Source organism: Pleurodeles waltl, chromosome 6, assembly GCF_031143425.1.
Source record: "Pleurodeles waltl isolate 20211129_DDA chromosome 6, aPleWal1.hap1.20221129, whole genome shotgun sequence".
Taxonomy (NCBI): Eukaryota; Metazoa; Chordata; class Amphibia; order Caudata; family Salamandridae; genus Pleurodeles; species Pleurodeles waltl.
This window is the reverse complement of record NC_090445.1, coordinates 1,511,096,436-1,511,121,442: the sequence shown is the minus strand read 5'-3', so window position 1 is coordinate 1,511,121,442 and position 25,007 is coordinate 1,511,096,436. Positions and strand designations below refer to the sequence as shown.

Below are 25,007 nucleotides of genomic sequence, written 5' to 3'. Positions count from 1 at the left end.
GAACTGCGATCATTCTTAGGGCTAGCAAAGTGCTATAAATTTGTGAGGAATTTGCTGAGAAATCATGAGCTGAGACAATTGTATAAAAAAAATATAAATAAAAGACGACATTTGCAGGGCCACTCCTATTCAAAAGGTGTAACCCAACATTGAGGAGTATTTTGATAGTGGATGCGAGGAAAAAAGGTTTAGGTGCAGTCTTAACAGAGATGGAAAGGAAGTGATGACTAGATTTGCATCAAGAAGTTTGACAACCACTGAAGGTGTGTTCTGTAATTGAGAAACACTAGCATGCGTTTGGGGTATGGAGCATTTTAGAAAATTTGTTTGGGGAAAGGAATTTGATGTAAGAACGGAGGATCACAAGCCCTTAGTTAAGCTGCTTACAACAGAAGGAGTTTTAAAGGCTTCCACAAGCATTGCAAGGTTTTCATTGAGACTACAGGATTACAATATACATTATATGCCGGAAATACCAAGACATGAATGGGATGATTTCCAAATAACTTATTTAGATGAGGATGGAGTTAATTCAATTTGAAAGGATGAATGGAAGTAAAAAAAAAAAAAAACAACAAAAAACAGTATGAGGCTGATGAAGTACTACTGAATATAGAAACAATGTATTCAGGAAGGATAGAATGGGGAGGAAAGAAAATTGCCAGAAGGAGCTGAAGGGTGTTTGGAAGATAAGGAAGGAGTCTAGTATAGATTCCGATTTTGTTAAGAGGTGCAGTACCACCTCAAATTATGAGAAATAAAGTGTTGATCATTTGTCATGAAGGACATTTTGGAACAGTGAGAATGAAAAGGAGAAGGAAGGTATTATATTGGTGGCCAGAAATGGATTAAGAAATAGAAAGAATAGTGAGGAATTGCGAACATTGTATGAATTATGACAACTTGCAAACTTTGAGACCATCGTTGATACCAGTAGAATGTCCCAAAATGGTTTGGGAGATGTTAGCTATTGATTTTCAAGGCCCTGTGCAATCTTCAGCAGGTGAAAGCAATGATATTCTAGTCTTGATGTATTATTTCAGCAAGTGGGTGCAAGTAGATATTATGAGAAAAGCAGATGCATGAAGTGTGGCCAAATTTCTGGATGCAGTTTTTTTGAGAGAAGGATTACCTAAGAAACCTGTGAGTGACAATGGTACTCAGTTGATGTCTTCTAGGGTAGAGAAGTATTTAAAGAGGAGTGGTGTTTAGCATATTAACACATCTGTATGCCATCCAGCAGGTAATGGGGTTGGAGAGAGATTTAACCGCGTTATCAAGGGAAGCATTCAAAAAGAGTAGAAATTGAAAAAATGGGAAACTGAGTTACACAAAATGTTGGACTTATCACTTGACACCACCTCTAACTAGATACAGTCCCTTTGTATTCATGCATAGTAGAGAACCAGTTACGAAAGATAATGTTGGATGGATAGTGTGAGGAAAGTGGAGCGGTCAGAAGAAACAGTGAGAAAAACAATGAAAGCACAAAAGATAGACCAGGAATATTGTGATAAAAATGAAGGCACAAAGGAGGAAAAGTTGAAAGTTGGCAATTGGGTGAAAGAAAAGAAAAAAAAAAAAAAAAAGTAGGGAAGGTATAAAAAGGCCAAAGCATGTATTCTAAACTGTTGAGAGTTGAAGAATGCTTGAAGATCATTACATACTGGATACAAAAAAGCAGTTCATTCCTATTCCTGACTAGGCAACAAAATTCAAACATTGATTGAATGGGTTGTTTAAGACGCAGGATTAGAAATAAATTCCAAGCAGTTCTAAACACCTTTATTTTTCATTGAGGAAGTCATACTGGAAAGAGATCTCCTCAAACTTTTTTTTCAACAATTCAAACCATAAATTAATGTAATCGTGTTCTTAGGTAAATCTTTCAAAATACAGTTATGGTAATAAAAGATATGTCGCTTTAAGGATACACTTAGCGGTGTACAGTCTTGCCAAACCTTCATTTTTCAACTTAATTGAAGTTAACCGATTAGAAGAAAATTGTATACCTTTAGGACGTGGATGGTTTGCCCAACATTATTCTAAAAGTGCAGACCAGCTATACAATTACAGGACTACTCCTTCAAAGCCCTAATTTACTGAATACATTTTGCACAACTGAGAAAGGCAAAAAAGGCAGAAAGGGGCAATTTTAAACAGCACAATGTAATCTTAAATCGACATTGGAAATGAGCGAGATGCAATGCACAACAGTAAAACTAAACTGTCCAACAAACGTTCTATCCTAGGCTCTTTGGTGCCAAGAGGGAGACAATTAAACAGAAAGCTGCTTTCTCACCTTGTTTGTGGTATAGCTGTCCCAAATGATAAGTTTACCATCCTGGGAGGCACTAACTAGCAGTCTGCAGGGAAATTGAGAGAGAAAAACATCAGATGAAGGAGGCAGCCAAACCCAAGGAAAAAAACTTAGCAAGATGCATGAATACATTTTAGTTGCCACTGATGCACAAAACAAGACCATTTCAAACAGAGCATATTGGAAACCAAAAAATACTCCCATTGGCGAAATACACAAACTACAAGAGTGTAGTTTCTAAATAGGGATACAAACTACATACTTAACATTTATTCACCTATATCATACGCCTAAGAAGAAAGTAAATACTTTTTTTTTTTTTTAAATATACTGTTAGATAATAGGTGGCTGAAACCTTTGGGTGGATAACTGGCTCACAGAAATAGATCCTGTAAGACGACACACCAAGCATGATGAAATTCAGCAAGTTAATCTTTCTAAATAATATGCACCCAGCTCATACAGAACATCTAAACCAAGAATGAAGATCTAAGAAAAATGGATTCACCTATGCCCAGTCAAAAATGGAATGTATTATGCATGTTGCACATTTTACAATATCGCAAGCATATCTTGATGGCTGTAATACACAACAGCAATAGTTTGTTTTTTGCAGTTCAGTTGTATTGTTACTATCTGTCTTAATGGGATGACAAAATCAAAAAAGAAAGTGTTACTCACATAAAATTGGTGCCTCACTGGTAAAGTTTGCTTTTATTTGTGGTGTTCTGGAACGCCACGTTGCAAACAGTTCAAAATGCTCGCATATGGTTGCATTTTGGAGTGTTCCATCAATGAAAATCACAAAACATACTTCTCGAAGGAGGTTGGAATGGCAAAAATATGCAACTCAGTGACAAACTTTTCAAACAAAGACTCAATTAAAGGTAAGTCTTCCAAGGATCCCCAGTCTTAAGGGTGAGAAGCTCTCTGGCCAAGAATGCTGAAGCTTCTGGCCTCCTTTGTTCGATATGGGTAATCTGTAGTAATCTGCAAATTAGTTGTGCATTCTCAGTGAAGATTTCAAAGTATAACCGTATTTCTCCGTAAACTATGTTGAATCATCCAGCCATAAAGCATTTGAACTTCCCTTCATCTGTTTACACATTAGGCAGCTGGTGGCAAAGAACTTAATACCATCAGAAACACCTTACTTAATATCCTTTCAGTACATACAAAAATAAAATAAATTAAAAAAAATAATCAAGAAAACATGGCTGATTTTGACAAGACAAGTGTCACATAACAATAGCACATTTCCAGACTGTTTAATAACTTCTATGCCACTATATGCTGCAAGACCACTATTAGCAAAGAATACTAAGGACTAAATAGGTGTGACGAGGGGTGATTATCAAAGAGTGCAAGCTCTGGAACTTTAATTCAAAATAAAGAATTCGGTTAAGGAATTGCTAACACACGTTGAAGTAGCTGAACTAGAAAATACCACTAATTAGGAGTTCACAAAGTGTGGTGTGATGGTGACACATCCATTGGCACTGAAAAGGCTGATTTGCTATCTCATTATGCACAAGGATATCCATCATCAGTATCTAACGTTGCAGTTTGAATAAGATACATTTTATGTATCTGGAGTTACACTAAATATCTATGCATCCCTACAGGATCAGGATTTTGATATTGTTGTCTTAAATTAGCAGGATAAGGAAAATCACTAGGGCACACAAAATAAGTAGCTGCTGAAATGTAATCAATATGCTATGAAACAAAAACCGTTAAATAACAATAAATAGCCAATTACTCTACAGACCATACATTTCATAAAGGCTTCCAGCTGATGCAATAGCTCATTTACCATCTAGATCAAAAGTGTTTACTAGACGTGAGCAAAGTCTTGGACAAATAATCTTCATTAATCGAGTAAGAATAATGAACTCCAACAGGAAAGTATGACGCTCAGACTTCTTTCTAATCCTAAGAAAAACAATGAAAACCACATCACCTGTTGTACCAACGGAGGGAGCAATTATCTTATTCACTACTAGTCCTATATATATATATATATATATATATATATATATGAGAAAGAAAAGATGTCCTGATCTGCGTGTTACGGCGCACTTAATTCTCCGGTGGTGCTGGTTTGAGGCAGGACAACCATATTTTCAAAAAACAAGATTCTCTTTCTGTTTTAGCAAGAGAAAACCGCACTCTGTCGTTGTGCCAAAAATACCTTAACTTTTCATACATTAGTGAGATCATAAACAAACAAACAGGAATCCCCTGACGCGTTTCGGTCTCACCAGACCTTGTTCACAGGTCTCACTAATGTATTAAAAGTTAACGTATTTTTGGCACAACGACAGAGTGCGGTTTTCTCTTGCTAAAACAGAAAGAGAATCTTGTTTTTTGAATATATACACACACACACACACACACACACACACACACACACACACACACACACACCATGGAACTGCTGAGTAACTTAAGGGGGAACTACCACATACTAGCACCTGTCAGAACGGGTCCATTGAACTTACAGAGGCAGACTTGTTCCCGTGTTAATCAGGTATATGCACTATCCACAGTGTTGTGCACTTAACTGTCAATGCCATGATGTGAAAGATTCTAGGCAAATAGGAAGGGAAACCCTACTGAACTTCACAAAAAAACGAAATGAAAGTTCTCCAAAACTCAAACCCAAAGAGGAGCACACAAAATGGACCACGTGTCCACCCCCATGCATGGTGCGTCCTCTTCAGGAATTAAATACCCGAGGAAATGAATTTGCGGTCATCTACTTAATAGAAGGAACCACACCTATAACGCTGCTACTAAAACAAGTTCAAGAGGAACATGTGGCATCCCGTGCAGTAGATCTGGGGATGAAACTACAACTATTTCAGAGATAACTTTAAGCAAAATCAAAAGATGTGTAGTGTTCTTGACTATCTGCCAAATATATACTGTGCATAATCAAAAGTCGTTTATTGTAGGCATTCCATAAATTTTAAAATCAGAGTGACAGGGTACCCGCAGTTTGTGAGAGCTACACCTGGCAGTAAGAAAGCAGTACTTCGTGCATTCTCTACAATACTACCTAAACTACTTAATGGTGAGGGCTCCAAATATTTTGTAAGAATCAGTGTAATGCGGATTTAGGCCCACCTAAACCGTCCCCTAAGTAATGAGGTGCCAATTAAAGCCCTATATCCTTTAAAGCCAGAAGCCAAAACAGGACACAAATCCTGTACCAAAGTGGGACAGTGCCCTGTAACTCTAGTGGAAACGCCACTTTTCCCTGCTGTTGAAACTGACGGGCCACACGGGCCTCTAAACCTCAGCTCCCCTACAAGCACTCGTGCCGTGCAGATTGTGTGTGGTACTGGACTAATGAACTTAGTACAAAAGAAATTTAAGAATAATTCACCTTTTTAAGCCAAAACGAAGAATTATAATACTAGGCTGGCATCCAGGCCCCTAGGCTATACAACTCGCCTGGACTGTGTTCAGCTAGAATCATTGGGTGATTCAGGAAGATCGAGAGAAAATACTGTATGTAGACTTTTTTTTTTCTTCTAGATGACAATTTAGATTAACACTCAAATAGGAACAATAGTTATTATATTTATTAAGTAGCCAATCGCTAAGGCGTCTTGGTGCTTGGAATGTTCTCAGGTAAAGCATAATCAAGACCAAAATAGAAGCACTGTAGCCACAGATATAGAATCAACATGCAGAAATACTGAAAATGTCCAAGGCAGCACAGAATAATGGGTGACTGCCTACTCAAAACCATTACAATTATGATCCGCTATAATAGTCCGAGGATGTTAATTCCCAATTTTGAAGCCCACTGCCCTCTGCTCATACGCTGAGGTACTTTAGCCAATAGAGCAGTACTTGACTGAAGAGTTCTCACAGGGCAGTAACGAGTAATCCGATATGAAAGAAAAAGTGGGCTCATTTTATGTAAGGCACGAGCTTCCACACAGGCTTATCTTTGGTACAATCTTTTTGCTATGGGCAATCAGCCCAATCTATTCCTAACTAGTGAGACATGGTCACATTTCTTATATTGCTCAGGATCTAAAACAAACTTTACGGATGTGTTGATGGCTGCTAAAGTGTTCATATAAAAGAAAAAATTACTTGAAGACCTTGATGGAACAATGGTCATCGGAGGAACCCACCTTAGCACAAATAAAAGGTCTTAATATTGCAGAATTTCAGGCGGCAAACGTGCAAAGGCCTACCTACCTGTGAGAGTTGGTATTAAAGGAATGGTGGTTAAGGGACAAAACGTTTCCTGGCATGAGTGTACAGGATGCCAAATACAATAAAAATCCTATGCTTTGTTGTGCAGTATTACTGCACAGGCACTTCGGCATTAGGCTCTCCAGGCTACAGCGACTAGAAAGTGCAGTAAGTTTAAACACAGTCTAGTTAAATAAAACCACATGTTTCCCTTGGGGAACAAGGAGAGGTAGGGGTTACAAGCAAACATCCGATCAACGAAGTTATAATTAAAACTGGCCGAGAGCTGCAAGAGCTTGTCAAAGTCCATGTAGTGGAGATGGCTTTGTCTGCTCCTAGAAGCCTCCTTCCCAGTGAGCATGGCCTTTGGGTCAATACTCATTTGATTACTAACAAGGACTCAGAGCCCAAAGTCTGGATGTTCCTTCTTAACATATCTACACCAATTCATTTTGTTTTTTTTAACCCTGTTTATCGCGAAGCAACAATGTGCCTGAGAAACGAGATTTTCTACACCACACTGAAATAACCACTGTATAGGGTGAGGATTGGATCTCAAGGAAAAAAAATGTATCCTATTCAAGAAGCTTCCATTTCTTTAATAGAGAGGAAATTACTTTTATAGTCTCTGAACTACAAAAAAATTCCATCCGTGGCTAAAGGAACCTAGAGGGATGAGATGCTTCAAATAAGTAGGATGATGACAGAGTATGAAGAAATGAAACCTGTATAGTTGAGCTTGTTGGTCCTTTGGATAATATCTTCTTGAAAGTATCTCACTGGTTGAGGCTCTTGTTATGGAAAGATAACTCCTAGAGAATTCAGGACTTTCATATCTAACAGGAGCATGTTCATTCCTTAGAGTACAAGGCCTGCTTCTTAAAGAATCCTGAATCACAAGATAATGCACATTTTGAGGGGGTGTTGAAATAGGTAGGGGAGAGAATGTCCAGTAGTGCAGTTCTCTTCTCAGGCAACCTACAAAAGACAGTTTTTTTTAAATGTGAAAACTCCCTTGGTGGATGGTTCTTCTCTTCTGGATTCAGGTCCCTGATTAGGGATGCACCTTCAAGGTGTGATCTTTTGCAGGAATGAGACTTCTTTATAATAAAAACACTTAAAATAAAAATAAAAAGGTGTCCTCGATGAACTGCCAGGAGAGGATAAAAAGGGCAGGCTGATCTTAAAGGAAAACCTACCTCAGCACATTACATGATCTTGCGCTGGTGGAACTGGATCTTGACTTCGATAGAATAATACTAACAGTCAACAGCTTCACCTCAAAACCACCGACACCAACAGACTACAGACAGTGAAGGCCTTCGCAATGACGACCAGAGCAAAGCCAAACAAGAAGTTGAGAAAACTGTTGACAAAGTATGTAAATACCTCAGCAAGCCTCTTTCACATATTTTGCACAAACCCGTCTTCTAGTGGTTAGGTTCCAGAATTATTTTTATTGCAAACTTAACTGAGTTTGCAATGACAGGTTGAATCCTTGAAAGATGTCGACAATAAGCCCACAATGCCCATGTGTCAGACCATCATGTATTTTTTTCCTTTCTTCCTTTCTATGAACCTCCTTCAGCATGGAGGTAGGAGGGTTGCATGAGTCGTGTTTCATGCTGCAAAACCATAACTACAAGTATGTAACTTTCTTATTCTAGGTGAAATCTCTTCTTGATCCACATGCTTTGCACAGACTATTTAGTGGTATTAGCTCCCCTGGGGAGGTTGGTTAGAAGAGGGAATGCTGCAGGAAATTACTTAGTGCTGCTTGGCCCATTGTCACCGCCTTTCGGGACCATAAAGCAATACAGTGATACCTTGAGTCATGCGCTGAGGACCATGTCGCTACCCTGTAGATTTTTCTTCAAAGCAAACATTGGCCTAAGTTACTTTATCTTTTTTTCCAGCTGAACGCACTTCTGTTCTGTTAACGCATTGTTGGCTAATGAATATCACATTTGAATGGTTTGAACAAACCATCTAGCAATAGCATTCTTGGTTACAACTGTATCCGAGGGGGGTGGGGGTAGGTGGGGGAGTGAGGTGTATTAATCTTCAAAAAATGGTTTACCTAATCTCACACGAGTAACCAATGTGAAAATACATAACTGCACTTCTGACATCTAAAGTGTAAAGCGCTTTAAACAGCATTCAATGGCAGACAGAAAAAGGTTGACATGATGACGGGTTAATTAGCGTGAAAAGGTGATATCACCTTTGGTAAGAATTTAAGGCGTATCGTCATGACCACTTTATTCTTTTGTACAGTAAGGTTCATGTACTGTAAGTGCCTGTCACTAGTTTACCCATCTCAATGATGTGATGTTCTTCACTGGAAGATGGCCAGGTGTGGCTTTGTACAAGGGCTCAAAAAAGGGTGTTATTGTCCAGCTAGTACCAAACTGAGATTCCACTTTGGAGGAGGTATTGTCTGAGCTGGGGAGAGACTTTTTGCTCCTTAAAGAACCTTTTAATAAGTGATCTAGAGAAAATATACTTATGATTCAGTTCTCTGAGATACGCCACAACAGAGGACAAGAGCACCCTTAATACGCAAGGCAGCTTGCATTTTAGTCAGATGTCTGAGATACCAAACTATGACCTTGTTAATATGACAGCATGCTATAGATCTCTTCCACATAAAGGTGTAGTACCTTCTAGTGGAAGGTACTTGTACTACTTTTATGATGCAAAGTATTGCTTTAGATAAGTGCAAAAGATGAAACTTTGCTACCCCTGCAAGCCATTTCGATATCTTTAGTTCCACTGGGTTTGGGTGAAATACTCTCTTGCGTTATGGTGCAGGTGTCCTTAGGAAGGAGAATTTCAACATACCGACATCTTGACAATAGCAGTAGGTGTGAAAACCAAGGCTGGTGAGGCCAATTGGGGGCTAATAAGATCATGGTCTTGTTGAATGTTTACAGTACAGAGCAAAGGCACATACAAATATCACGTACAAGCTTATAGAGCGGGCATTCCCCAGGCACAGAGGGTGGTAGTGTCTGGATGTCAAGGACAGGCGTTTGGTGATTTCTAGAGTTGCTGATCTATTCGGGCAATACCCAGTGATGGAAGACTATCTGCTACAGACTTTTAGATCCCAGTCATGAGGGCAGACAGTCTGCTTTGCTATCTCATCTGCATGGGTGTCCCCCACTCCTGTTACACTGTCTACTCTTAACAGACAAGTTACTTACCTTTGGTAATGCCTTATCTGGTGGAGACTATCTAGCTGCAGATAACATACCTCTGAATTCTCCCCAGACATCAGACTGGAGCCAGAAGATTTTTGTGAGCAGTACCCCTGCGTGCCAGTAGGTGGCATTGATCAAATCCATGCCCGTCATCTGCATTGTCCACGTCAGATATGACATCATGGCTCCTACACAGGCACTACCCAGGAGCGCGCCTATGTTCATTTCTTTTCATAACTTTCCATGGCAGAAGCACAGAGCCATAAAGAGTGGTGTGTCTAAACTAAGGCCCTAAATGGGGAGTCTCTGTCCCTAGAAATCAGTTTGCAGAGCCTGCATATGCCATCTGGCATGTGTCACCAGCAGGATGCAGGAGGCCATGATGCCCCACAGCCTCAGTCATTCTCAGCAAAATCCAGGATAGAACTGAAACATCTTTATTATAATCTAAATATCATGGACTTGCTGCTTTGGAGGATAGGCCTGAAACTGCACTGTGTCCAGAACGGCTCCAATGAAAATGGGCACCTGAGAGGGAGACCGGTGTGGCACACATTTTTTGTGAACCCCAGTGACCGCAGGAATACAAAAGCATTCTTTTTTAAAACATTTGTGCCAATAACTCAGCCTGTGGTGGTCCTAAGACAATGGGATCACCACCAAAACATTCACCACAGCCTGCTTTGTCTAGATCATCTCTGGATCCCCACACTAGGTTAGCGGAGACCCCAAAATAATAACCCTCTCCCTCCATTCATTCATTGGATCTTTTTAACCTCTTTCATGGCTGGAACATTTGTTTTACAGCTGAGTAGTTTGTGTTTTAAGGGTCTTGTTTGCAATATCATTGCAGGAGGCCCATTAGTTCAGAAAGTGTGTAGTGCACTACAGCCGCTAGGGATTAAATATAAGTTTACACCACAATACTTTATCATTTTCTTGTCATGTGGTTATGCCCTCTAGGAGCTAACTATATGGTTCATTGACCATGTTTCTTTCAAATGTTATTTTCATTGTGGTGTCCTCTAGTGGTTGTTCTGAGCATTACAGTCTAATGCCAAACGTTTATTTCTGATTAAGGTTTTTATTGGGTTTACAGGATAATTGTATATGTTTTATTAATCTCTCCTTATTGCAATTATGACCATGATTCAGGCCAACTTAATATCCTTATTACACTATGCCTGTTTAAACACTCTTGATATGTTTGGGTGACCCTTTTAGTTTATTTCTCTCGTTACTCCTCCATGACCGTCTTGTTTTAGGAACGGTTAGCCAGCCAGAAACTCTGATGGTGGGGTGGTGAAATTGGTATTCTACTGGAATTAGCATGGGAGATTTAAGTTAGGATAGTAAAAGGCAACATTTTCATTTTTGGCTGCACATAGAGGAAGAAGGTAAATGAAATTGCTTTAGTTATATGCAGGGCCCCTGGAATTACGTGGCAGGAAAAGACCAAATGATCAGGTAGAATTGACCTATTTATGTGGCAAGAAAAGTCCAGTTATGAATTTACAACAGCAATAGCTCTAATGCAAGTAAATGCAAGACCCATTACATTGCAAATGTGTGTTTTTTTTTTTTTTTTGCAGCAACTCCTCTCCTTTACCTGGGAGGCAAGAGAGTCAGCTGCTGCAAAACTACTGTTACAAATAGGTAGCCAGTTTCTTTTACAGTTTGAATTGCTTCTAGTATCACGAGCTGTGCATAGATTCTGAAGCAGAATCATCCTTAATTAATGGTGGACTGAGAAATGCACATAATTGCTTAAGTACATTTTGTCCCAACCAAGCCTCGTATCTTGGTTTTGCCAGTCTACAGTTTAGAACTCAAGTCCACGTAGCTGCTCCACAAATGTTTGATAGGTTCCCTATAAAAGCTATCTGAAGCCCCTTTCTATCTACTGATATTGACTTTTTCCTGTCAAAGAATACATTAATTGATCATTCTGCACCATTCATCCTCCTAATGCTCACTTGGAGACATAAGTAGTACATAACTACTCTCCTAACATTTAGTGTATGTATGTGTATTTTTAGTTGTTTATAAAAGACAGGTAGATGAACAGACCAACAGGAAAAAAAGAATTTGAATATGATGTTGGAATGAGTTCACATTACAAGCCTATATTTGTGTACTTTAAGAGCTGTTCTTTGATCTCATGTATTTCACTTGCTCTTTAATAAATGATTGCAATAGGGAAGGTGGTTTTAATGACATGTTTCTGTATACCTTTATGCTTTGGTTCAAAGGGTGATTCCGTCATTCCTGTTAGACCTAAATTAAGGTTTATCATTGAAGGTGGGACTACCATTTTTGGATTAACCATTTTTGCCTCTTGAAGGAATCCAGTGATTAATGATATTTTGAATAAGTTTTCATTTTCACTTTGTGTACACTAAAGTTCACACATGGCCTCTTAATTACACATGTGGTTGCTTTGACTTTAGTAGGTAGATTAGATATCTTTTGATGACTAGCTCATTTGTCATGTCTTTCAGAATGCCTTCTTTATAACACCACTTGATAAATGTTTTCCTTTTAGCAAAGCACTTGCTTGTAGTTTGTTTCTTTGATTCCCCTATAACCCCTATGCACACTGTTGGCAGATTCTTGTGTCCAAATTCTACACATTCAGGAGGCATGTTGCTAGATTGAGACTTGAATGGCTTGAGTGGAAAGACTGTTAGTTGAACTACCTTGTTTGGCACCTGTATTATTTTTACTAGTGCTGGCAGGTGAGAGTACTAGGTTTGTGGTGTCTTTTGCAGCGCTATGACAGTCACCTTAGTCTGCATTTCTTGATCACAAGTGGAATGAGTGAAATTGATGGAAAAGTATAAACAAATGTTGCGCATCATTTCATCAACTGTGCGCTGCCCTTTGAATGTGCGCTTGGGTATTTGGGAAGTGTTCACATTTTGCATTTTCCTTTGCTGCACTGAGATGTAGGTTTGGTGTGCCCCCGTTTCAAAAATTATGTTTACTACTTCTTGGGTTTAGTTACTTTTCATGAGATACTCCTACTCTGCTTCTGTGTTTTTCACACTCGGTATGTGGACTTCACCTAGTGCGATTCCTTTGCTAATAACCCAAAAATGCATGTCTTGCGCTAGCTTTGAAAGACGGTATGATCTTGTTCTTTGTTGCTTTACAACACATTTTTAGTATTGTTTGTATTTGAACAATATTTCCCTGTATTTGTGATTGAACATTCTTCAGGGATAGACACAGTCCTTAGTTCTAGGAATCTTGTATGATTCACCAGTTTCTGCTGTGACCACTGTCCCCCAATCTCCAAGTTCTCCATATACACACCCCATTCTCTGTGCGATGCATCTGTAGCGATTATCACACTGGGGGTTGGCTATGCAAAATGTCTGCGTCTAGTCGTGCTTTCGTGTGACCACTAATCCAATTCCTTTGCACTTGGTTTATCACAACGAGATTTCTTCAGCCTACCTTTGACTGACCAATGGGTCACCTTGCTCTCCTGTAGATGGTAAATATGCAGCCTGGAGAGCGAAATCAGCACAAAAGATTATGCTAACTTTCTAAACAACTTAATTGAAGCCCTTACTGTCAGAGGGAGACTTCTGGTAAAAAGGAACTTGGTCATTGCTTTCTGAGTGTTTAATTCCACATACAAAAATGTAATCCTCTGAGATGACTGTGTTGATTATGTCTTCTTCTTGATCGTGAGCCCCAGTGTGTGCAGGGCATGAATGGCTTTGGCTATGGCTATGCTTTTCAGACTGTTGGAACAAGTCCCATTTTGAGCCAGTCGTTTACATATGGGTACACATTAATCTTGTGTGATAGGTCACTACCGCCAAACATTTTTTGGCATTTCTAAACTAAAATATAGAACCCTCACCTGATAAAATTAACCCCTCCATTACCAATCTGAGATTTGGGATATTCTATTCATAGGATATGAAAGCATGCACACTGGAAGACCATTCTAGCTAGGTAGTCTCCTTGTTTCAACGTCGATATTGCTTCTTGTAGTGTGGTCTTCTTGTTTTTACATATTTATTCAAGAATCTTAAATTAAGGATGGGTCTAAATATCGGATCGTGTTTCGGGATAAAGAATTTGGAGAGTACACGCCTGTGGTGTTCCTATTTGGGAACTTCTACTGCATTTTTAAATAATACTTCTAAAGTACCTTGAAAGAGCATGTCCTTGTGATCTCCTTCATATGTTTTTCTTTTTGGATGTTTGGTGGGTTTGTAGTTTACTATATTGACCAACCGTTAGCTGTTTTGATTGTCTCCCATTTGTGCAGATACCCCGCTTGTCATCCCTTCTATAACTGGGATCAAAAGGGCTCTGCACCGGGTTTCCGGTTTTGGCTTTTCCCTCCACTGGCTTCAGGTTTGCCTCTTGAGTTGCCACAAAAATTGCTTTTCTCCTGGATAGTTGCCAATCAGTGTTGACTTGCTGGCTTTCTGTTATCTATGGCTCTAGAAATTTTAATTGCTAATTAGGCAATCTTAATTGTCCCATTTTGCCTATGATGTGCTCCCATCTTAACTGTTTATTTACAAAGGCTCCTGCCCCTCTCTCTCCCCCCAGCAACCTCCCCCCCACCAAAAAACAAAAAAAAAAAAAAAAAAAAAAAAAAAAAGCTTTGCTGAATTTGCTTTCCTTATCCTTTCCAGTGACTTGTAAACTTGACTGCTAAATTGATAATCTCCTATGAAGGGTGCATTAACCTGAACCTCTGGTTTAGACCCAGATATTCTTATCCATATGTCTGAGAGTGGTACATATTTTTTTTCTATTTGAGTATCACATTTAATGCCAACTTCAGGCACAGGTCCAATACAGTCTTTCCCTACTGAATGACGTTTATTTTTTTTTATGTTCATCTGGGAAATGCTTTATTAATTCCTTTATCGCATACCACTGATGATGACCACAACCGATTATGAGTTCACTGGACTTCGCAAATTCTCCACTGGTTGGTAGTTCATCTCTCCAGTTTCCTGCCTACATATTTGAGAATCTATGCATGTCTTTTTGACTCTAGGAGGCACTGCAGCAAAAGACTACGGTTCTTAAAAGCTTCCCATCCTTGGCATGTTAGGCTTGGCAACAGAGGTAAAAAATGTATTTTCTCTAGGATTCCATATCTTTAGCATGTCTTCTCCTGGTTCTCCTATAACTGAACTCCCACATGTATCCGCTACTCTGCCTATCAGTGCATGGTACATGGACAGGCAAGCTGCAGGTGATGGCTTGAAAGAGTAAGAGTCAAACTCTTGTGGAGAATCTGGCTGATATCTTGCTAGATTTTCAGTGTCTACATAATGGGGATGAGGACACTTGCATTCCAAATCATACATTCTTCCTGTTCTAGCTGGCGACTTCTGTGGTATCCACACTTCTGCCTATTCGAATGACTCACCTACCCGATTCATGAGGAATTATGTACATACTAGGTTTCATCAAACTTTTCCATATGAGATTTGCATCCTCTGCCTTGAGACACTATCACCTTTTGCCACGGAGTGCCTTTTCTTTTGCTTCAAAGTTGTGGGTCGAGTAGGCAATAATCGGTCTTTCCTCTGACCACACTGCATAGCATCCCTAAACGTACAGAAGGCAGCAAATAGGACTGCATTTCTGGAACTTTGGTTGCTAAAACCAGTGGCGATGGAGTGGTTCTCCCCAAACTTGGTGCTAGAGCGCATAGGGGCAACAAGACAGACAGGCTCAACTTTCAGTTGACTAAATAAAGGCTGCCATCAGGGAGGCTCTTTACCCCAAGAATTCCACACATCACATGGATAGGTTTGCCCGACAGCTCTTGGTAGAGTATACAAAGGTCAGTGAGCTGTGCACACTTCCCACGTCCATGTGTGAGGCTAATGTAATAGCCTTAATGAAACATAGGAAGGAGCCCTTGGAGATTGGGTCATGTCATATCCATTCTCCATGTTAAATTTGACTATGTGATCCGTGCCAGATGTCTGGAGAATAGACTTTATATATAGACTGGCCTAGTAGACCACAATAAATCTGGTTTTAGTCCGGGTAGGATCACTGTCCCAAATTCCTGTAGACTTATTCACTTGACACACAAGACGTTCTTGGCCCTGAAACTCCTGCAGAGGCAGTAATCAACATGAAACATGGGAAAAGCCTTCAGTATCTTGGATAGGATGTTTCTCCAGGTAATGATGAAGTAAATGGGCTGTGGAGAGGGGTTGAATGAAGCCAATGGCCGACAGCCTTCGTAGGTCTTAATCCCACAATGGGCCGCATACGTACCATCATTATATTCTAATGACGAACTGATGTATTTGCGCAACCCAACTGACCTACTGAAGATTGTGGATCAATTTGAATCTTTCATATCCCATTCCTGCCCATCAGTTAATATCAGTAACACATGCTTTTTTCCAATTCAATCCCACCAGCAGTGCAGGAACACTGGTATCCCTCTGCTTCCATTCCAATTGAGTACTGATTGAATATGTTATCCAGGGGTCCAGGTGTACCACAGGGACGGAGACACAATAAAGGTTACCTGGGGACACTGATTTGAGCTGTCATGGAGACAGTGAGTTCTGAAATAACCTGCAATTAGAATGAGCAGATCTTTTGTGCCATGTTCTACGGGATACGTATCTATCATCTAGATTACTGACTGTGGCCTCTTACTGATGGTGACATTGTTTGACCCACACAGCTGTGTCTTCTGGGTAAGCTCCAGAACTGTTTCTGTGGTCCTGACCATGGGTGTGGACTGGAGGTACTGGACCCAGTTAGGCATGAGTGTGGACTGGAGGTACTTGACCCAGGCTGGACTATCACTTTAGGCTGCTTGTTCAAAGATCATTTGTTGATATAGTTTGATGAACTTATGTCGGAATAAATACCACCCAAGGTGGAAGTACCCTACATTTGTGTCACTGACTAGAAGAATAAAAGCAGTTTGGAAACTAAATCACTGAACCTACCATTTAAAGTGCAGTGTATGTTCACACATGGTCGTGCCAGGAGACTGGTACAGCAATCCAAAATCAGTATGGTCCCCCTACAAGAGATTTGGGAGCACGACCTAGATAGGCAGCTGACATCTCGTAAAAGGGAACTATTGCTGGAATATCCACGCAGGGTGCATGACAATGCCTGTTTCAAGTTAAATAAACAAAAAGTATTGCACAGGACACACTTCACTCATTTGTGACTGCATAAAATGTATGCTGGCGCACACAGCTCGTGCGTGGCCTCATGTTCCACCCCCCCCCCCTCCTCCAGAGGCCAGAGTATCTGAAGAAGACATGTAACGGTGAGCTTTCCAGGGGAGGAGGGAGGGTCACATGTGAATCTATGAAAGATTCCAATACTGGAGAACTACAGTTACAGGTAACTAATTTTCTTACTCCAGTATTGGAACTTTCATAGATTCACATGCTTGAATCAGAATAGCAAGCAGTAATGAAGGACATTGTACAGTATATATCCACACATATACACACACATATATACATACATAACCAGAATCACTGAAGAAACATGATCATTCAGAAGAGAAACTATTAGATAAGCAATGAAAATGATAAAGAACAGGACCTTGATCAGAAAAATAAATATTACCACCTCAAAGGAAAAAACAATGTTATACAATGTGCACACAGTATACTGGGCTGGCGGGGAAAAAAAAATGAAGAAATACAACAGCTCACAGTTACTGGAATAGATGTCGTAAAACTGCATGTCCTACTGCCCCATCACCCTGCTGTGTTACTTCTAAACAGGAATGTTTCGCAAATGTATGCGTTGACTTCCAAGTGGCCGCCCTGCAGATGTCCTGGATGTTGAGTGTGCATGAGCAGGCTTCTGCAAAGGTTTTCCTGCTGCCATTGACAATAGTTAATCGCAGAGGCTATCCACCTTGCAATCCCCTGCTTAAACAATGATCGGCCTTTACGATGAGCACTAAATGCTACAAAAAGTTGGTTCGATTTTCTAAATTGCTTAGTTCTTGAGATAAAACTTCAGGCACCTCTGAACGTCGAATGAATGCAGAGCTTGTTCCGCCGGTGTTGATGGATTTGGGAAATACAACTTTAGTACTACCGGCTGGTTAATATGGAAATTCGAGGGGACTTTAGGTATAAACTTTAGGTTCGTTCGTAAGATTACCCTGTCTATCTTGAACTGCAAGAAGGGTCTTGGATGGTGAATGCTTGAATTTCGCTCACTCTTCTGGCTGAGGTAAGAGTGAGAAGGACCTTCCAGGATAAATATTTTAAATCTGCCTTGTGATTTGGCTCAAACGGAGGCTTCATTAATTGGGACAAGACCAAGTTAAGTAGCCATGATGGAGGAGGAGGAGGTTTGACTGGAGGGAAAGACCGGAACGGCCCCTTAAGAAATAGCCTTATGACTCTTGCGGACCAAAGAGGAGCTACACGTTATCTGTTTACCTATAGCGGGAAATTGCTGCTAAGTGCACTCTAATCGAAGAGATAGCCAAACCTGATCTGGCCAGATGGAGAAGATAAGGCAGTATTTGCTCCAGCGATGAATAGAAAGGATGCACCTGAGCTTGTGTACACCATGAGCAAAACCTTTTCCACTTCAGACGATAACATTTGCTGGTACTCTCAGCTGCAGCACTGACGAGGATGGTTCTACAATCCGAAGGACTATCTGGGTGCGCAAACTCATGGTGTTCAGGAGCCAGGCTGTCAAGTGAAGTGAAGCTGGATCCGGGTGGAGAATTTGACTCTCACTCATTGTTAGCAGGGACGGCATCACTGGTAGAGGGATGCTGTGGCTCTCTGAGAGGAGAAGGAGCTCTTTATACCAATACTGGCGAGGCCATCCCTGAGCAATCAGAAGAAGCTTACAGCGTTCTTTCTTGATCCTCGCCAGAACTCTTGGTATTAGGGGAATGGGAGGAAAAGCGTAAGCATAAATTCCTGACCATGCAATAGAAAGCGCATTCCCCAAAGAGCGCCGATGGTGATCGCGACTTGCAAAGAACTGGAATTTTGCATTCTGCGGGGTGGGAAAGATCCAGATTTGGTGTTTCCCACAGGGAGAACACTCTATTCAACACTCCTTGATCCAGCTCCCATTCGTGGTTGGATGAGAGAGACCTGCTCAGAGTCTGCTATGATGTTCTGCACGCCCGGGACATGTTCCGCTCGAAGGTTTATCGTCTGTCTGATGCACCATTCCTAAATGCGCTGAGAGTCTCTCGATAAGAGCAGAGATCTGGTCCCTCCCTGTCTGTTGATATAATGCATTGTTGTAGTGTTGTCCGTCCAAATGAGTACGGATAAGCCTCTTATCTTTGGAAGAAAAGCACGAAGCGCTAAACAAACTGCCTTCAATTCAAGGTAATTGATGTGAAAAAACCTCTGATGTGGATTCCATTTGCCCATGGCTTGTAAATGCTGGAGGAAGGCTCCCCAACCTTCGAGAGAAGCGTCAATAGTCATCACCCACGAAGCTGGTTGGGGGGAGAAAAGAAAGTCCCCTCGATAACAGACTTCTGAGTCCACCAAGTCAGAGGTGATATCCTGGGTTTTGTTATTCTGATGACATTGTCAAAAGACCCCCTTGGGCTGTGTCCACTGAAGTTCTAGCTGTTCCTAGAGGGGTCTCATTCTGAGACGACAGAATGGTACCGGTGGAATGCAAGAGGACATCATTCCCAACAGGGACTTGGATAGGCGAACTGAAACGGACTTTCTTTTTCGCAGGATTCCCGCAAGGGATATGAGGTTTTTCTGTCTCTCCTCTGTAGGAGTTGCCATGTTGGTGGAAGTGTCCAATATAGCCCCTAGAAATGTTCTCCTTCTTAAGGGTTGGAAGGCTGACTTGTCGCGGTTGACTGTTAGGCTGAGATTTGTGAACAGCTCCACGCAGGCGCATGTGGACTTCAGTGCCTGAGATCTGGACTTGGCCTTGACCAGCCAATAGTCCAAATACGGGAAGACTTGATGGTTGTGCCTTCTGAGGAAAGTTGCCACTTGAGCTAAACATTTGGTAAAAATTCTCAGGGCTGATTTCGGACCGAAAGGTAGTACTTTGAACTGGAAACGGTCTCCGGCTACTACAAATCTGAGATATTTCCTGTGGGAAGGATGTATAGGGATATGGAAATATGCGTCCTGCAAATCGAGGGTTGACATGTAATCTCCCGGATTGAGAAAGGACAGGATGTCTATTAGGGTGATCATACGAAAAGACTTGCTTGAGATAAGCATTGAGATCCCTGAGGTCTAGGATTGGGCGCTAACTCTTCCACTTCTTTCGAAACCAGGAAGAACCAAGAGTAGAATCCCCTTCTTTTTTCTTGATGTGGGACTCTCTAAAGCCCCCTTGAGGAGCATCGATTTGACTTCGTGTTTGAGCAAATGTAAGTGCTTCACCCTTCGAGGGAGAGGAGGTCTTATAAGAAGGCACTGCAAGAATTCTAAAGTATGGCCAAATTGAATCACTTAAAACCCATTGATCTGATGTTATCTTTCGCCAATTGCGAAAGCAGAGGGAAATCCTTCCCCCTAGTTTTGGATCCAAGGAAAGGTTCGTAGCTGGAGTCACCAGAAAGTCATTGTCTGCGTCCTGTGTCCTTCCTTGTCTTCCTGCTTTTCCTCTTTGCGATGGTCTCGAATATGCCGCTTGCGGAGGCAGTCTCTGCTGGTACTGGGAACGAAAGGACTGAGAAGCCACAGAAACAGAGGGGTATCTATATTGTTGGAATCCTCCTCTATGAGAAGAATACCGCCGACCTCTAGCCCCCGAAAGGGCTGTCTTTTAAATTGCAGCGTGCCAAGCGACCTGGCTGTATCGGTATCCGTCTTTATGGTCTGAAGCGCATCATCAACGTGCTTTCTGAATAGGGCTTCCCCATCAAAAGGTAGGTCCAGAATCTTGTTTTGCACCTCTGGCCTAAACGGAGTTGCCCGGAGCCAACCCTGCCTTCTTAGAACAGCCGCCCCTGCCATCTGCCGAAAAGCCGTGGTAGCGATATCCATCGCACAGTCTATCACTTCTGCAAAAGACCTCTCACCCACCTGCAAGACTTTCTTCGCTTCTATCTTCGAGTCCTCTGGCAGCTGTTCTAGGTAGGGAGCAATGTCTGCCCATAGTTGCCTGTCACATTTGCCTTTTATCGCCAAAGAGTTAGAAGCTCTTATAAGCTAAGCCATCAAAGAGAAACGCTTCCCAATATTATCGAGCCTTCTACCCTCCTTGTCTGGTGGAGTGGATATGGGTGCTGAAAGGTTTCTGGATCGACGTTGTGCAGCCTGGGTAATGACAGAGTCCAGTTTGGGGTGCCCCGTGAGGCAGGCAGGAGAGTCTTCCGGAGCCTTCTATTTCTTGTCAAGACGAGGCAAAACAGGGGTGACAGTCGCCTGGTTTTTCATTACCTTGATGCCCTCATCCCATATATAGTCCACTATTGGCATCAACTTTATACTTTTTTGGAAAGGCTCTTTAAAATCATAGAGGAAACAGTCCATCTGCTTCATGGGCATGGGCAGTTAAAATCTCTTTGCAGCTCTTTCCAACAAATTGTGAAAACCCCAATGTCACCCAGAGGGGATTCTATTGGAACCGGAGAGGGTGAGGACGGGGAAGGAATCTGATAATCATGCCATTCCGTTCTAGCATCCGGCAATTCTCCCTCTTCCCTGTCTTCGTCAGATGAAGACAGTTCTTGTGTTTGAACTGAGCCTGGCGTCTGTGGTGGTACATGTAACGGCGGAACCCCCGGATGAACTGGAGTGGAAGTGAAAGGTACAAAGGGTGGTATAGCTAGTTGCTGCACTTCCGAGCCGGCCGGCGGAAACCGCCTTCTGTAGTCGTCCAACATCAGCTGCAAATCGGCTATGGGTGATCCCGGCAAAGAGACTGTTCCTGATAAGGATACTGCTGTGGTTGCGAATAAAAGGAGTGAGGATCATGCTGAATGTCCTCCTCCAGATCTTGGCACTTCGCATGCAGTTCTGATGGGCTATTCGCAACCCCAAACGGGCCCTTGTCCTCCGAATCCTCTTCTTCCAAAAGATGAGTAGGTACCAATGCTGATACCCTACTTGGTGACTTAATCAATGGCGAAAGCAGATCAGACTTCTTATGTCTTAACCATCATCGACGGAATCGTCAACGGAACCAGCACTGACGACCGAGAAAGTCTCATCGACGGGACGGGCGAGGTCGGTAACATCACCGTTGACGGTCTCACCGACAGTTTTATCGACAGAGAAGCAACAGGTACACTGATCGTCAACAAAGTGACCGCAAAAGCAGTCGACGAGGACGTCGTCGAGATGAGCATCATTGGAGAGGAAGCAGCTGTAGAGACAGTGGACATTGTTGTAGTCAACGACGAGGCTGTAAACACTCCTTTTGACTAGGTCGTTGACGATGCAGTCGTCAACGGTGTCGTCGTCGTAGATTTTCCAGACGGTTTTTTGAAGACATGTTTTACCACAGGAAGTGGTGTTGAAGGCTCGGAAAAGGCTCTTTTGCTGTGTTCTGAGGAAACAGAATGTTCCTTAGAGTGCCTTTTGGATGAAACAGAACTCCTGTGTGGAGAACTGGAAGGGCTGCAAGCTTTAGAAGACATCTGTTTTGTCATTTTGTGAGCTTTTTTGGGTGGATCCTCAGAATGGTGAGCCTGAGGATATCTGCCTCTTTTTTGGTGCTTTCTTGATGAAGAGAAGGATTCCTCACTGTCAGAACCAGACACAGGGTTTGATCGGGACTTCAATTTCTGCAGCCAAATTAGTAGCCTACCCTCCCTGTCCTTGAGGGTTTTGTTAGAAAAAGTTCTGCAAAGCTTGCAGTCCTTGGCTACATGGTCAGGATAGAGGCAATAAATGCAGTCCTTGCGTGAATCTTCAAAATTAAGTCTCTTCTTTCCACAGGTTTTGCAGGCTCTAAAAACGCTTTTCTTCTCCTTGTCTGACATGACGAATTTTGAGAAAATATAACTACCTTAGGCCAGGGAACAAGTTGACACCTTACTTGATGAGTAAATCTTCCTTGTTTTAAAGAAAAACTGCAAAGATAGAGTTTTCTGGAGATTTGACTGAGCAGAGCTCAATGGAGACTCTCTAGCACGACGTGCAGTAGAAAATCTGAGGTAAACAGGCTTCTCACAGGAGGGTTCTGGAGGGAGGGGAAGCCTGATTTGCTGGGACTTGCTTTGGTCCCTTTTAGTCAGAGGCAAGATTAGCCTACTAAAGTGAAAGCCTTTGGGCCTTTTTTTCCATTGCAATTGCTTATATATTGCTATTTTGATGTACCGGGGCGAATGATTCAAGCATGTGAATCTATTCAAGTTCCAATACGGGAGTAACTGTGGACTAATACCAGCTTGTCGAGGGTATGAAGACATGCAAAGAACATTCAGAGACAGGTATTGCACTGGTTTTAAGTGGGCTGATACAAATAACTTGGTGAACACCCCAAGCTGGCTTGTGCTCTTTTGCATTGTTCAGGAATATCAAGCCAACCCAATGATCGTAAAAAGAGCAGCAGACGCCCTTCACCTTTTAACAGGGCATTATGAATACATTAAGGGCACAGGAGGACAAAAGTCAAGCTGCATTCTGCAATCGAGGTACCAGAAGAGATATGGATTAAGACAAATGATCTCTTGGTATCAGATTTAAGGATTTTCCTAAATAAGAGGTAATTAGACTTCGTTTTAAATTGAATTCCATATCCCAAAAAACAAATGCATTCTTTTGGGAGATTGCACAGGTATTGTGGATCAGCTGTGACAAAGCAGATAAAATGTTCCTGGGTGGGGGTGCGGGGGTAGCATCTGGTGTTATAGTGTGGACACACTTATGCAGTTGTACAGTGCTTAGATACTACAGGCTTTGCATATGAAGTAGAAAACCACTGGGTGTCATGGGAGTTTGTTGAGAGCTGGTTTGGCATGGTCATACTTTATTTTCTTATTTCAATCACACCTTAGCAGCTTAATTCTGTAATCTTCAAAGTCCATTAGATTCTTAGGTCACTATCAACACTGCAAGAGTAGCTGCACATAGCAAGACATGGGAGCTCGACTCAAAAGATGGTCTGAGGTAAAGCAAGAATGTTTTGAGCATGGAGATTTGTAGGTTGACACCCTTAAACATGGCATTAATTTTGGGTAAAAAAAATTGCAGACCACAGTCTAATTATCTGCAAGTTTAAAGCTTTGAGGAAAGGGTGGAGATGGGCTTTGGCAAGGCAGCCCATTGAAAGGGGAGTGACCATAAGGTGTCCTACCTGGATCAGATGAAACTTTCTCTTATGCAGTGTTGAATGTGGTCTAGGCAACTGGAGCTACAGTAAAGAGAGATTTTATCAACTAATGTATGTGTTGTTGGCCTATGTCTGTGGCGAATGTTGTCCATTTTCCAGAGGTAAACAGGGGCTGGTGCTTAACATATTTATACACATGTATGGAGCAAAATGCAGACATTAGCGAAGAGCCGGAAAAGCTTACGTGTGGGTCCACTGATCAATCTAGAGATATCATTTTTTGACATTCTGGAACTTTTAGCAGAAAATGAATCACACTGTAAGTGGAGATGTCTATGAATCCCCACCACTATTATACCTAAGCTGATAGACCGGATTAGACAGGACAAGCTCTTCCATAGAATGTTCTGCAAGCTCCATCGCGAGAAAGTTCTTGAAGTGTGTAATCTGATGTGCAATTCATTGAATGCTTCATTTAAAATAGATAGTACATTTGTTTTATTACAAATAAAAGGTCACAAACAATAAAGGCAAACACCCAAAAGTCCTTACTGACTTCACCTTCGTAAAAAAATTTCTACACTAACGTCAACAAAACTACGGTGGAATGTAATGATGTAGTACATAGAGCTCTGAACGTCTGCAAGAAATATGTGATGAAAAAGTTGGTTGTGAGTGACAATTATTATAACATTGAGATTTGTGGAACTTCAATTATTTAACAAGGGCACAACTGATAATCCACAGAAGGAAATCAAATGGATATTTCAGAATATGGTGTTGAAATGGTCAGACTTTCAGAAGATCAACCTGAATAAAAATCTAAATGAGATCAGAAAAAAAAACAGATCAAGCGTGAGCAAAGAGTTATCTTAAGGACCGCCCAACCATGTACATCACTGGTTCTCATAATGGAACAAGCAATAAAGAAACTATTTGCCCCTTCCCAATTAAAAAATAAAAGCGCACATCAAAGCTTATTAAAATGCACATTTTTTTATGTTAAACACCTC

At 41.4% G+C, this 25,007-nt stretch overlaps 1 protein-coding gene across 4 annotated transcripts in view; it reads right to left on the bottom strand.

The window, feature by feature from the left end:
* GNB1 (G protein subunit beta 1) overlaps window positions 1-25,007 on the bottom strand; it is a 360,950-nt gene that overhangs the window by 202,978 nt on the left and 132,965 nt on the right. For all 4 annotated transcript variants that reach the window (XM_069241008.1, XM_069241010.1, XM_069241009.1 and 1 more), the window contains one exon: window positions 2,303-2,366. In XM_069241008.1, coding sequence (XP_069097109.1) covers window positions 2,303-2,366 — 64 coding nt within the window. The remainder of the gene's footprint in view (window positions 1-2,302; window positions 2,367-25,007) is intronic.